This window comes from Ambystoma mexicanum, chromosome 2q (assembly GCF_040938575.1).
Source record: "Ambystoma mexicanum isolate Mex_15411 chromosome 2q, UKY_AmexF1_1, whole genome shotgun sequence".
Taxonomy (NCBI): Eukaryota; Metazoa; Chordata; class Amphibia; order Caudata; family Ambystomatidae; genus Ambystoma; species Ambystoma mexicanum.
This window is the reverse complement of record NC_090924.1, coordinates 570,855,826-570,871,179: the sequence shown is the minus strand read 5'-3', so window position 1 is coordinate 570,871,179 and position 15,354 is coordinate 570,855,826. Positions and strand designations below refer to the sequence as shown.

Genomic DNA, 15,354 nt, shown 5'->3' with positions numbered 1-15,354 from the left:
GGCGGTAATTCCCCATGCCGCCATGGCCCTTCCCCATTCCCATTTTTGCCGCATAGGGCTCAATGGGAATGGGGAAGGCGCTAATTACGGTACTTCAAATTGCGGTACCGTAATTAGCACCAAGGTCCCTTTGCGGGTCCCTACTTTAACGGCTGGAAAAACCAGCCGTTAAGGTCGGGTCCCGCAAAGGGACCTCGTAATCAGGCGTTAAGGGTTTAACGGCGCCGACACCTTTTACGGCGCCGTTAAACCCTTAACCCCAGGGTCGTAATGAGGCCCACTATCTGGCCTTCTCCATCAGAAAAAGCCACTACTATAGCAGGTTAAAAGCAGCAAAAAGATCCATTCCTTCCATGGCTCGCTGCCATTGCTTTGATCACATTTTGGTACCGAAGCAGATTCAAATATGTTACTTTTATGCTACGCCACCGAACACTGCTTAGGCATCTTCTCCCACCTACAAAATTCATGTACCTAAGATATCTTTGGTGTCCTCCCCCACTGACACAACTCAGATGTAAGACCCCTTTGGCATTCTACTCTGCCTACGACAATCACATTTCACTAGGACTACGTGTTCTACGCTGTGATTTATTGTTCGCTCTACATACACATAACTGAGACCGGGCAACAGGATGAACCTGTGTGTGCGTGAAATTGGAAGCCTATGCAGAAAGCTCGGTTTCGACCTTCGAAATGTATGATCTTCTTAAGTTCAAAGTGAACTGGACCTAATAGTATTCAATATTCAAATTCGTTCTGTGTTGCCACAATCTTCAACATTATGACATGAACATCAAAGAATGCCTTGCATCAAGCGCACCTAGCAATTACAGAGACAATCGGAATAGTCAAGAATTCAAACTGTGAAATTCCATCACATCCTTGAATGATCAAGTTTTAATTGTGAAGGAAACTAAAAATAACTTCAAAAACGCATCTTTAAATGTTAATTATATCAGGCTCTTAAGCAGAGGAAATCTAAGGACGATTGTACACCCTCATTAGCTGTTACTTACCGAGCCTACATGGCAGTGATCGGATTCTCCACTTTCAAAAAGAATGAAATCTTTTATAAAGACAGAAATGGCTCTCAGGATGAAAGACATGAAGAGATGCATGTGGATGTAATTCCGGGTGCAGTGCAGCTTCCTGTGGGAGAGAGAAGATACTTTTTTGAAGATTTTTAATGTGTTTTTATTGCACAAAATTCTTAACTTATATGTTTAAAAAATTGCATCCCGTAACAGTGATAAGTTTGAGTCTTCCTATCTGCAAACTAAGCAACATTTCATACACCTTCCATTTAATTTCAAGAAGTCTCCTTTGAGTGCTCTACTTTGCTGCTTATATTGAACTGGTCTCCCTAACTCTCCTCTAAAGCACGGGTGTGCAACCTTTGGCTCGCCAAATGTTTTGGCCTACAAGTCCCATCACCCCTAACCAGCAAATTCAATTGTAAGAACTCAGGGGCATTATTGTCCACAACATCAGCCAGGGGAGTTGCTAGGTCTGGAAAAGACCCGGGGCTAAGCTGATGTCGGAACTGTTGGGACTGGGGGCTAGCCAGTCTTTTGGCTGTAGCTCCTGAGATTCTATCCGGGGCTACAACCAAAAGATCAGGGGCTATAGCCCCCTTAGCCCCCCCCTAGCAACGCCCCTGACATCAGCAGAGCAACAGGTTGCAGACACCTGCTCCAAAGGAACAACTGTTTCTCTTAAGTTGATTTAAAATAAGTTATTTTGATTCAAAGTAAATGCATATTTCTTTGTATTAATGTATTTATGAACAGTGCAAAACTTCGAACATGGTTTCTAAGAGTTGATGTGTGCATTTGATATGGCATGTAAAGCATTTTAGGGATGATTTGTGTTCAGAACAGCAAGATGAGGGTCCTTCATTTTAAGCCATAAGCCAAAAGGTGTTGGAGGACAGGCTGCTGGGCACAAATAATTGCTACTCATAGATACAAACATCCGATGAACAGAATAGTGCTAGGAGGATTTTGTCAAACCTCTTGTTCAATCTCACAAATCTATCCCAGATCAGGCCACAATGGCAGCTTTGAATTACAGCATACATTTAATTAGCCATGGTATCCGACATTTACACACCCACAATATTACAGGGTTTGCAGTGACCCCATTCTTCATACAAGCACCACCCAGTAAACACTAACAAAAGTAACACGAGGCTTCCTTGCATAGTTACAGCACAGTCAGCCGCAGAGACCTGTAAAGCAAGTAAAACTATAGACTGCAAAGAAACCATTACAAAAATCTTCAGCAGCTTTAAGGATTGACCTTAGCACCTTCATGTTCTGATAGCTATTCAGCCTCTTTGGATTGGTGGCATTCATGTCAACCCAAAACAGACTGAGATTGGCAGAGGAATGACAAAGGCCAAAATGCATCCAACTTCACAAAGAAGGGGGCATACACTAAAGACATCTTCAAGTGGGGAACATAATAATTTGGTGTTGCATTTAAATGAGGCAGATATATGAACTCACCCTAAACACCCATGGACAGAGTCTGGCCATCTGTAATTATTTCAGAGAAAACATTTGAAAATGTTTCCAAGTAATGTTGACCCTACATGAGAAGGTGAGAATACAGTGATGGAAACACCCTACTTAATAAAGCACTGTTTGATCTCCCAGCTTTCATCCTGACCTACTTTCAGTAGTACACTTACAAACTTATAAATGTCAGCACTCGCCATTTGCATCCAGGAAGTGGCACAGTGCAGTCAGATGGCGTGAATCTATAGTGACCACCTACGTTCCAGCTTGGCACGTAATATTTTGGGGTGTCCACCCCATTCCCTGCTCACCTGCACTGCCCACCTCAAGCTGCTCCCGCCACTCTTGAAATATGTGCCCCAACCACGAAACATCTGCCTTCTGTCTCCTCCCTCACCAGGTCCTCATACTCCCAGTCAGCAATATCACACCATGAAAATGTAAAATGTGCGAAGTTCCTTTGCACTTTTGATAGCTCATCTGTGCTGTTCCAGGGGTGTAATTTCGGGGTGACCAGAGGTCACAGCCACAAACCCTGTGTTTTCCCTTGCTACCCCTGCAATTTCCCTTGCTAACACTATACAAAAAAGAAAATGTGTTCCCCTCAAACCCATTTTCGTTATTTCGTACCCCTTTGCTATGCTCGGTCGCAGTCGCATATGTGTGGCAAATATTTAAACCATCCAATAAAACAACTCTCCAGCTCCCACTGGTAGCTTATATATTTTGAGACGAGGTACCACCCCCTTCTTTCTACGCTAGGTGAAACATTTAAGCTTTGATTAAAAAACATATTTTCTTCTTTCATTTGGAGTAGTGCATGCAACAGTCGTGAGCCCCACTCTTGAGGGAGGTACCCAAACCTCATCCCATTAAAAAAAGATTGAGAAGAGTCATTTATCAAAGCCTAGGACATTAAGGTGTTCTGTTGAGCTCTGGGTTGTGGGGATAACATGTGGTTGCTTGTCACATAACATAAAGATAAATGCACACAGAGACAGATGGCATCAGCTTACACCCACACAGTAAGTTGTGTGTATCATCAGAGTCGAACGTGGGCATACAATTGTCTCTGGCACCAATGAAAATGTTCCACAGTTGCAAATGGCAATTCATTCCTTTTGTGACAACTGTTGAGTAGTACCCAAGGGAAGAGAATTTTGATAAATGTGATGCAAGTTGTGCATTGTAAGGAATATTTATTCAGTAACACTGGTCAAAACTACTAGCCGCATGGTGTAATTTAGCAAATTGGACCACTTGGTCCAGAAAACTGTCCCACACTAGCATTTTGTGTTTTTGCATCATGTATTGCCCTATTGCCCTATAGTCCAGTCCAAGCCTGTCTATAGTAGTGATAGCTGATTCATAGATACATTTATAACCAGGGAATTTATGTTGATACTAAATCCTGGTCAGTGATTTATTTCCAGGCCTTGGTTGTGCAGCATTTTTCTCCTAGGTAAACAGACAGCGCACACCACCCCAGGTCAGTGCATTATTGCTCGTTTGCACATCAGTACCACAGATAACGAGCACTTCTGTGTCCATTGATCTATAGATGTTTCATACACTAGCTGTAGCCACTGTTAGATATTTTGGTTACCCTGTTACAAGTACTGCATTATGTATCCTTTTCATAAAGACCCCACGTCAAATCTGGAAAATGACGTTCCCCAACTGTGTGATCGTGGACAAATCTCACCTCCCTTTGTGCAGCGGTTCTTATATCTGGCTAAAATGAGAGCACCTGGAAACACAGGTGTTAATCGGATCCGAAGGTCATGTGCCATCACTTCCCGTGTTGTCACCTTGGGCGGGGTCGAATGACATCACGTCCTGCAATGCCATCTGAGGTTGAGGGCCGCGTGATGTCAATTCCGCTAACCCTGACATTTTGGTGAAATGACGTCCCTGTGCTGTTCGTAATTTTGTATGGGACTAGACACAAGCACACAACTTGAAATGGTTTCTCCATGTGTTCTGATGGCTTTGATACCAGTGTCAGTGCGAGAGCTTGGCATTTAGCAACATACAGCCCTCATAGGCTGCTCCGTTGCACAGTACATTCCATATCCTGTATGGTCTACTCCATTCACCAAACTGACCACACTCAGGTGAATGAATTACTGCTTCAGATTTCACCATGACCTAGGGATCTCTGTACTGTAAAACAAGCATTCTGCACACTGCCTGTAAACCTATAACAAATGTGCTTCATTTTTTAGAACATGATGCTTAGGGTAAGAACAGGTTTGCTAGACCACGCTAGACAGGATACAGAGTGAAAATGGAGTAATTGATCTACCCCGGTTTCATGCAAAAAATAGCCACAGCTATTTCACTGCAATTAGCTCAAATGACCAATACGTTACCTTTTACACAATGCTAAGGTTCTAACCGACTGCAACTCTAAAATATGAACTTCATGTTGTGTTAGAGAATGAGCATCTGCTTGTACTTTCACTAGTTGTAGCGCCTAGCCTTCAACCTCCCTCTCTATCATTCCTTCATAACAACTATTGCTGGTTCTACAATATATCACTTCCTGGTGGTTGTCAAGCCCCTGCATGTGTGTGGCACCAGCGAGAGCTATAGTTGACCTTAAAATATCAAAGTGTGGCTTTTCTTCAAGGAATGAAAGGTGAGGCACCATTTACACTTACCATGAAGCTGCGTAAATCCTCGCACCCACCCTTATTTTCGGACTTTACAGAAAAATGTCCCCTTTATCTAAAAATGCACATATTGAGCATAATTGTGTCCCTTCAAATCGTGCGCTCCAACAATTGAATTGCTCCTGCTTTCTTCCAGAAAATATTTCTCTAGGCTATTGTCAAACTTTGGCTTGTGTTCCTTATCACTGAACTGTTGAAAAATGGGTTACACAGAAATGTTGAAGTGCTCTCTAACTTTTCTGGAAGCTTTCTGTGGAAAACAAGAAGCATTGTTTTTAACTAATATAGACAGGGCCATCGTACGTACTTTTGGGGCACAGACATCTTTGGGGCCCCCGTCCAGAAAACCAAAATAATTAAGGGATCCGAATATCCGGTTGCGCCCCCTCATCGCGATTACCACCCATAGCTTGATATGCTGAATCACAGTGATCACATTAACCAATGGAACTACCTTTCAGTCCAATTACCCTCTTCATTCTTCTTGTAATCAGAATGACAAACAAGGAGCATTTCAAGGGTGCAACATTAGCAATCGACGATAAGGCTACTTGTGTTCTAGCATAGGTGCAGGCCACTTTGACCCTGATTCACAGAGCGTTTTTCAATGGGGTTTTGCCATTATGAAACACTTCTGTAAATTAGGCCCTTTTCATCCATAATAGCCATGAGGAAGGTGTACTGATTATAGCATAAATGTAGGACACAGATTGTATGAAAAGGTGCACATAATCCAGAACAGATTGAAGACTCAGATTAGCTGCCTCACAGAATGCAAAAGTGCTCAATCCTGGATACATGATACCATTTGGAACCAAGGAGGAATCTCCACATACCACAGCATATATAGTGGATGAAGATTAGAGGTGTCCATATACAGAAAGTCATGGTATTCAAGTTGCATTGCCAGTAGAGAGCAAAGAACCAAGTGGTTGTGTTGTGCAATATATCAATGCTCACTATTATTGTAGAACACTATTATTAATGCGGGAGCGACATTATTGCTAGTGAAACCATGAGAATTTCATATAATGAGAACAAAATCACTCTGAAGGGTGACAATTTTGAAAGGTTTAGGGACTCATAATTTTGACAAGTTAGATAAAATGAGATGAGGATCATACATTGGTTAAGAGGTGATGCTTGGTTTTGCACTCACACTGAAATGTCTGCACTTTACCTCGTTCTTTTCCAGTTCTTACCTTAAACTATAATAATCCCATTTTATTGAACTGATTTAAAAACCGCATAACCGAACATGATAATCTTTAAAAACAAAATGCTATACAAGCATATTATGCAAAATGATTCTAGCTTCATTGTCTCCATTCTCAAGGGACTTGTAAAGAGTGCTCCAGCCAGAGCCAGGCACTCAGGCTTCAAGATTATCAAATGTTTGAAAATGACACATAGATTATATCTGTTCAATGCGATCTGCTCTATAGTTCGGATGTCTGCAGAGGCAGCATGTATAAGAAAAGAAGCATTGGCAGAACCAACAGATAGACATTTTACAGATACTTCCATAGTGAACTACCTGTCCATAAAATGTCAACAGCTGGACAATGGTATTAGTACCTTGGGATCTATGTGATCACTCCGCTGCCCATAACTGTCACGGCTGAAATGTCACAGTCAGTTACGGCGCAGCGCAGTGATCATATAGATCTCTGTGCCCACTTCCCCGGCCTGCTTTTCCATTCCCACTCTCCCACCCCCCACTATCCTTTTACGGCGGCGCACTTCTGTGTGTGCCGCCTGCACCCTGCTATCCCTGAGGCGTTAGCTCCTCCCACTAACGTGGGATAGAGCTGACACTCCAGGGTACTTTTCTTTTTTTTTCTTTTGTGAATCCTGCTTACCAAAAATGGTAAGCGGGGGACACCCCCACAACCCCTGACTCCTGTTACAGCGCCCAAGCAGAGCAGGGGACACCCCCGCAACCCCAGCTGTGCTTGGGCGCAGTAAATATCACCCTCATTTTGTGTGCCCCCAAAGTCGCAGTAACTGCAGGGGCGCACATCTCAGGGCGACATATTTGTACGATTCCAGTACCTTGTATATTATGGCAGTGCCTGGTAAACCCATATCTAATTTCTCTACAAGAGCAAGACATGTTGGCTTTGTAATGCTTGTTTTCACAAGAATCTGGGGCAAGGATCAGATGCAAGGGTACATATTTCACACATATCAAGTGACTGAAGGAACACGTGCTTAAGCTATTAGTTATTACGCCAGCAGACGGTGTGCAGCTGTAATTAAGTTATTGGGCCTCATTCCGACCCTGGCGTTGACGCCGTTATCTCTCCGACTCCGCCATGGTGAATGGCGGAATTACCGCCCCATTCCAAGGTTGGCGGGGTCGGTAATTCCCCATTCACCATGGGCCCTTCCCCATTCCCATTTTTGCCCCATAGGGCTCAATGGGAATGGGGAAGGTGCTAATTACGGCACCGTAAATTACGGTGCCGTAATTAGCTCCAAGGTCCCTTTGCGGGTTGGTTTTTTAACGCCTGCAAAAAGCAGGTGTTAAGTTCCAACCCGCAAAGGGAACTCGGAATAGGGCGGTAAGGGTTTAACGGCACCGGTCTCGTTACCGGTGACCGTTAACCCTTACCGCCCGACTCGGAATGAGGCCCATTGTCTTTCAGAAGACTGCTTAGAAAAAACATTGACATCCCCTTAATAGAACAGAGCTGGCTCAATCCTGTGGCTCGGGTGAGGGCGTTTTGTGTGGAGAGTGGCTAGAAGCAAGTGGGTATTCTCATCAGGACTAGCCTGTTCATGTTTGGTCAACGAGTGGGTGCAAATCCAAACGAGATGTGAAGCCCTCTGCACAACCCAGCTCTCTCCTATTTTCATTTCCAATGCCAATAGTTTTGGCTTATGGGCAGCACTTGCAGCATGACGTAATAGCCAAAACTAAGTATGAGGTAAAAGCTCAGAGCTTGAATTGCAGGCAACTGTTTTAGAGCTCATACTGTGGCCAGAACAGGGACATGACTGTGTTTGGCATCCCCAATATTAGAAACCCAAACATACAAGTAGATCCTAAAGTGATAGGATTTCTTAGATATTTATGACATCATATTTTTTTAGAGTTTAGAATTTGGTCAATTAATTTAAAATGCATAAACAGAAATACTAACATTGTCAAATATATTTCTTACATTAATAATATCATACTATAAATATTTCAAGTAAACAATGCAAGGACAAAACTTCTATACACGCATATAAATGATTAAAAAGCAACAACAGTGTTATTCAACACAATAGTAAAAACAAACATGTTTAGAAACTAAAATGTATATCTCATGCAGTTATAAAAATAACATGTGATTCTCTGATATGTTCAATTGGAAAGTAAAGCAAGTCTTTTTTTGTTTAAAACGTTCACAAAAGGGGTCCATCTATATTCACATTTGCATAGGCAAAAAGGGGCGTTAACACATTTTTCCAGATGAAGAAATGAACAGCCGTAATTCCAGCAGCTGTGTATAGAAAGGTTACAGTGTGTTTTCCTTGTTAAGTGATGAAGTCATCCTTAGTGGGACGGCTATGCCTAGTTACCCAACCTACACCTCACTGACAATGGCCAAAGATCCAGAAACAGGTCTGGGGTCGCTTGTGGTTTTGCGCAGAAGGGATGTGGTGACGCCTGATTGGCATATGCTCTTTGCCCCTCTTTAGTGGCTTGGTAGCGTGAAAATGTAGGATTTGAAAGGTTACCCAGAGCAATACCTGAAGGCATAATTCATTCAGGTTATCTGTTTGCTGCCTTCAGTTCTGGAGCATACACTCTGTGATTTCAACAGAAAAAACAATGAAGCCTAGACAACTATATAAAATGTTTTCTTTTTTTTGAAAACCCATGTAGACCTGGTGCCATTCTTCTTACAGTGGGTAGAGTTTAGCATTACCGAAGGTACTATATAACCTCGATACCATCTTTTTAATGATCCAAATTCAGACAAATAAATCGAGGCTAATTTGGCTCTAGCTACATAACCGGGTAAGGTGATGTATTTGGTGCAGTGAAGCATTTTCTGAACAAGCACAATTCTACCGGAAACAAATACTGTGTGTCCAATACCAGGTAGATCTGCACTGATGTAGCTCCTCACACATCCTTCCTATTATTAGGTACTGTCAAGACGCCAAGTAGGATCAACAGCGTGCAAACATGGAGAACTATAGTTGAAGTAGGGTTTATTGTAGGTAGTTAAGGATTTTGCCCACAATTAATGAAAAAGGCAGTTTAAACAGGTTAAAAAACAGGATGGCTTTATCTTGTGTTCAACAGTTCGACATTTTAGTACGGTGTGCTTCCTGAAGAAGGTGATCCTATGACACAACGTCTTTCTTGTTTCCCGGTTCTGTAGCCTGTAGTCACATGCCTGTCATCCTCCTTGTGCACCTGTAACCAAGTGACAGAAGCAGGGGGCTTGTTAATGGCTAATGAATAACCACACACAGCTTGCACCAGTGGACTGGAAACCTGCCCTTCTCGGTTGTATCTCTTTAGCCAGCACCCTGTCACAGGGCCCTGGCTCTGTCCCCAAAATGCCAACTTCATCTTACTTCTCAACAATTTGCAATGTGCTCATTCCTGGGAGCGAGGGGGGCACACTCACTGCTTCCCTCTAATCCTCTTCACAATCCTGTATCTCATTAAAAACCACCTGAAACCACTCCTCCGATGTTCTTCGAAGCATCCTTCTAAATATATTCTCCATCTCTCTGTATGGTTTGCCTCCAGCCTAAGATTCTGTTCCAACTTCCTCCAAACTCTTCTATTGGGGTTGCTGTAACCCCTCCCTTGCTACTCCTTCTGCAACTCCTTTCTGAAACACCATAACTCCATGAGGGTGATATTGACCCCATTGATGTAATAACAGGAAACAGTAACCTCTGTATGCATTCATACATATATACGGATTACTTCTACCTGTTACCAAGGTAGCCACTGGGCCCTTGTATAGAGTAGTCTTAAGTTCACCAACACTATACTATGTCCAGGAATACATTTAGGGGACTTTTATTATACCAAGTTGGATGGTTTCGGCCAGTCAAACTAACTTTCTGCTTTCATCAGCGAAAAGGAACTCTTCTAAATATGGGTGGCACTTTCATTGATCACTTTTGATGTTGCGGGCACTATAAACATTGACACTCATCATATAGTTCTAGTTATTGTGTTAACAGAGTTACTCCGAGAGTTAAACATATTCCTGCACTAATGGACTGGCTATCACTTTAGTAGGTTTTTATTGGGGTGAGGTTAAACGCGCAGCCAAGACTATTATTTTTGGTTACAAAAAGCAAATAATAATAATAATAATAATAATAATAATAATAATAATACCAGTCGAAAACAACTGTGGAGTTGACGGGATTCTTATTTGTTTTATGTGTACATGTTACTTTCATTAAGGCACCACATATTTTAACTAGATGTAACAAATACTGTAAACTGAAATCAGGAATACACTGGCAGTGTTGTCATTCCCTAAGTCGGTCTGATGTACATTCAAAATAATGGCTGATGTAGAAACACAAAAAATCACTACAAAATACCTCATTTTGAAAATACAGGCTGATTTTTGAGGAGCAAAGCCTTGCGCGGGATAACACGGATGCATTCATTCACCGGCTGGAAATTGCAGGGACATGCATGGCGTGTGCAATCCGCGCGGCCTCGGGCTCTCTTTTAAGCCAAGGGAGATGCCCATATCTCTGACAACAGCAGCATGGGCGATGCCAATGCAGAGGTACTGCCTGAGACAATCCGATTGCTAGTCTATAGGCCCTGGAAAGTATGACGAAGAAACAACGCATCTAATGTTTGTCACGTGTAATACGCCTTTACAACCAGCCTTCAATCCCAATCTACCAAGCACACACCTGCAATACTGATGAGCTGTTTTTATCGTTGCACCCTTGAAAACATTCAGATTGTCCTTTAGAAAGAAACATGTAAAATATCTTTTGGAAATGCATGTCTTTTCGATTTTGTTGTCTGCTATCTGGTAATCTATTTCAATCAATGTATTGCACGGATTCCTGGGAATTGTTTCATGTGTTTGTTCTTGTGCGATCCTAGGTGTCTTGAGGCTCAGTGTCCCGCCTAACGTGTACGAGATAAACTCGTCTTCATCATTCTGGCAGCTTTATTTCGCCTCTACTCCGAACAACTTCTCCCAAAAGGAATTTGGCAGCAAGCAAAATGCAATAAATTCAACAGACCTTCTGCAAGCTCTTTCCAGAAGACATGCACAAATAATGCTTATTTGCATCCGCAGCGTATATCTCTGAGCTTCATAAAGCCTGCCTCAAAGGACCGTTCCAATACGGATAAACCTCAGCTGCTTCCACGCAAAAGGTGCATTGCAGTAAGGGCCAAGGCGACATATGATGTTTTGTAAATTACAGTAAACTGCTGCTGTCCATCTCCAGCAATCTGGAGGGTGACTCCTACCCAATGCTTTAACTGATAATGATATTGATATGTTATTTGTATCGCCGTGACGAGGCTAGGGAGGGGAACAGGGGAGAACAAAACAACGATCTTACTAGGCCCATTGATATTGAGAACGCGCGAACGCGCAAGTGCATGGGAGAGGGAAAGAGGAAAGTGCATGGGAGGTGGGAAGAAAGTGGAGAGTACTGAGCAAAGAAATAAAAATATATAATGCATAAATAATAAACAGCAACAAACAGTGGCACTGCAGCCAGAAAATGGCAAGTGCTAGGTTTAAGGCAACAGACAGGGTGTGTCTGATAAGAGCAGAAAAAAGGAGGGGGTCACTGTAGGGTTACAGATACAGACCCCAGTGCAAGGGATTGCCAGGAGGCCTTACAGGTGGGTTGCAGGGTGAGCATGTACCTGGGCCCGAAGGTCAGAGGGTAACCAGGTGCATGATGCCAAGACAGAACAGATCAGCAGGGGAGAAGAGGAGAGAAGGCAGAAGCAACGAGGAAGGTTATTAGGTGCTTCCGGAACCGGAGATGGTTCTCCTCATGCTTCAGGTGGCAGGGAGGCTGCTCCAGAGGGAGGACCCAGCCAAAGAGAGACATCTACCCCCAGCTCGTTTCTTAGAAAAACAACTGATCTTTAGGGAGTTAGAGGTGGAGGAGCGAAGAGCTCGCGAAGTAAGGTATTTACAGAGGGACAGCTGAAGGTATTTTGGACCGAGGCCACTGAAAGCCTTGTGGTTAATGCAAAGGATCTTGCAATGTATCCTTGCAGCCACAGGGAGCCAGAGGAGAGATCTCGGGGCTGGAGAGATACCATCTTAGAGCGTGTGGCCAAGGACAAGTCTTGCAGTCTTGTGCTGAATAAGTTGCAAAGGGTGGAGAGTAGAGGCAGATAGATCTAGAAAGAGGTTGTTGCAATAATCCAACCTAGAGAGAACCAGGACTGGAGAGACAGTGAGCTTCTGGGGGAAGGAGAAGAAAGGAAGAATACTTCTGAGGAGGTTCAGTAGGAAGTTTTACTTTTTAGAGATAGCAGAGATGTGGGCAGAGAAGGAAAGCGTGGAGTCAAAGATGACCCCGAGGTTCTTAGCCTCGCAGGTGGGGGTAGAAGGAGGGCTAAGAAAGGCCAGACACAGAGTGACATGAGAGGGTGAAGGAGTGCCAATGAGGAGGATCTCCGTCTTGCTAGCATTCAGGCAAAGATCGTTGGTGGCACATCAATCCTGAATGGCAGATGGGCAATCAGAGATGAGAGAAGGAGAAAAGGTGGCATAGGGAAGCCTGCAAATGAGTTGAGTGTCATAAGCATAGCACAGAAAATTGGAGCAGAAAAGGGCAATGCGGTGGGCGAGAGTTGCCAGGTATTGGTTGAAAAGCCAGGGTGAGAGGTTAGACCGCTGGGAAGTTGGAGCTGGGAGGGTCGATCAGAGAAGAAAGAGGTAAGATAGGCCAAAGCCTGATCGGTAATACGCAGGTTGCTAGAGAGATGGTTCAGAAGGATGGTATGGTTGACCGTGTCGAAGGCAGAAGAGAGATCGAGTAGGATGAGGACAGATGGGATGTTAGAGTCAAGGTTGGAGTGCAGATCTTCATGGATGTGCAGGAGAGCAGTTTCCGTGTTTCTAGCAGCTCTAAAGCCGGGCTGGTGGTCTTGGAGACAACCAACAGAATCAGAGTGAAGGTTAAGCTGCGAGATGGCCATCTTTTCCAGGAGTTTGCCCAGAACTGTAAATGCCCCGGTGTCTCCAAAAAGTGGGGCTGAGCCGGGGCCCCCTGGTCCCACTACACCGCGATGGGACACATTATCCCACCAAGGCCACAGCGGTGACAGGAGATGTGGCTGCCATTTTCGAGTCAGGCAAGCTGACAGAAGTGCCAGCCAGCCACAGTGTCAATCAAACGTACCGGTTGAGTAATGCTGTGGCTGGCTGGCACTTCTGTCAGTCACTGTAACTTCCTCTTGTCACCATTTGCGTGATTGGTACTCAAGAGGAAGTTACTGTCCTTTTGTTTCCTCACCCCCTCCCCAGGTCACTTTATTCATCTTTGACCCTCAGCTAACCTGAGGACTCCAATCCCAAAGTTCTATGTTTTTAAAAGATGTCTTGAAAAGTACACAATTTGTGCTTGTTTATATGATTCATCTACCTTAGCTAATGAGTTGCACATGGCCTTGCATGGTAGGAAGCGAGAGTGTTCAGTGAGTTAAGCACTCACTTCAGAGATCTATGTGCTGTTTGCGGCTGACAAGTCGCACAGTGCAGACATGCATATCCACGCTTTTCTAGGAGATAAATAAGAGCGTATGAGTTGGATGTTAGAAGCATCTATAGGTGCAATGATTTCAATCCGGCACAATGCCCTATATTCAATCGTGAAATTAGTATTGCCCCAATTATATGTGCCGTTTATTTTAGCAGATTAAATGTGTGCTTCATAACATGTATTCCCTTGCTCAACGTCCCACATGTCTTTTTAGTGGCTTGCAAAGGGAAAGAAAACTGCAGCTATTGTCTTAAGTGAAAATAAGCACAGATGCCCACCTTCAAGTCACAACATGTATGATTTGATTGGATGGTTTCGATACTCCAGATGCCTAAACCCAGTGCCCTCTCAGAGTGCTTTTTCTTCCTTGAGAAGGGCACCTTTTCTTCGATCAACTGGCACCGAATAGTTGCAAATTACAAGTACAAATAAGGCCTCCTTCCAGTGTGCCTGTGCAGGTGTAAGGGATGAAATGTATGTTACAGATTCTAAATATTTCTGGGAGTTGGAAGGCTGGGGGATGAGACGTTGCAAAGCGTAGATGGCTAGGGTTATTAGAGCCTGTGGTTGGGGGAATTCACTTTTAGGAATTAAATGATCAAAATAGACTTTTAGAGCACCTGAGGGATTAACCCGATGTCCTTATTTTTAAACATTCCTGTCCATTCTTGTTCCAGTGTGTCAAGTTAGTACTGTCTTGAAAACCAAGAAGTCCGTTAAAGCCCCTGGACTGCCACCAAAGGACCTGTTTTGCTCTGTACCAATGGACTGAACACAGTGGTCGGAGTGTATGAAAAGAAGGAATTAAACTATGTTCCCTGCTGGCATGCCGCATACCCCACAAACCCCAATCGCCACGCCCCCTCCCACGCATAATACAAACCCCCAAACAAATGCACCTGTTGTTTAATGGTGTACGTTTGAAATGCTTCCTACACTTTTATTTTAGAACAAAACCATTCTGGAACAGTTTCTTTTTAAAATAAAAGTGTATGAAAAGTAAATGCATAATAAAAAAAAAACGTAGAGGAGCACCGCTCCATACCGCTCCCGCCCCCCTCGACCACACGGTTTCTTTTTAAAATAAAAGTATATGAACAGTAAAAATATAATTTTAAAAAAGTAGAGGAGCACCGCTCCCAACCGCCTCGGCCCACCTCGACCACTTATTGAACTTCATTAGTAATCCTGGAAGAACTTGAGAAAAAAAGGCCAGCAGCAAACTCACACCTTTTTGGTGTGATTCGTCCATCAATTTAAGAATATGGCATGCCTTTGATATGGTTGAATCTGCATCTAACTTGAGGCAGACTTCTCTTGCAATGATTTGTTGTCCAATCTGGAGCTTCAGATCTCAAGTCAAATCTTAGGTTTATTTGTTTAGTTCATCCAGCCAATCAGAGCCC

The 15,354-nt window shown here is 43.5% G+C and overlaps 1 protein-coding gene across 1 annotated transcript in view; it reads right to left on the bottom strand.

Moving 5' to 3' along the window:
- The window catches only part of VIPR1 (vasoactive intestinal peptide receptor 1), a 1,305,930-nt gene that overhangs the window by 308,682 nt on the left and 981,894 nt on the right, over positions 1-15,354 (bottom strand). Inside the window, exon 6 of the mRNA XM_069647715.1 lies at positions 1,020-1,152. Coding sequence (XP_069503816.1) covers positions 1,020-1,152 — 133 coding nt within the window. The remainder of the gene's footprint in view (positions 1-1,019; positions 1,153-15,354) is intronic.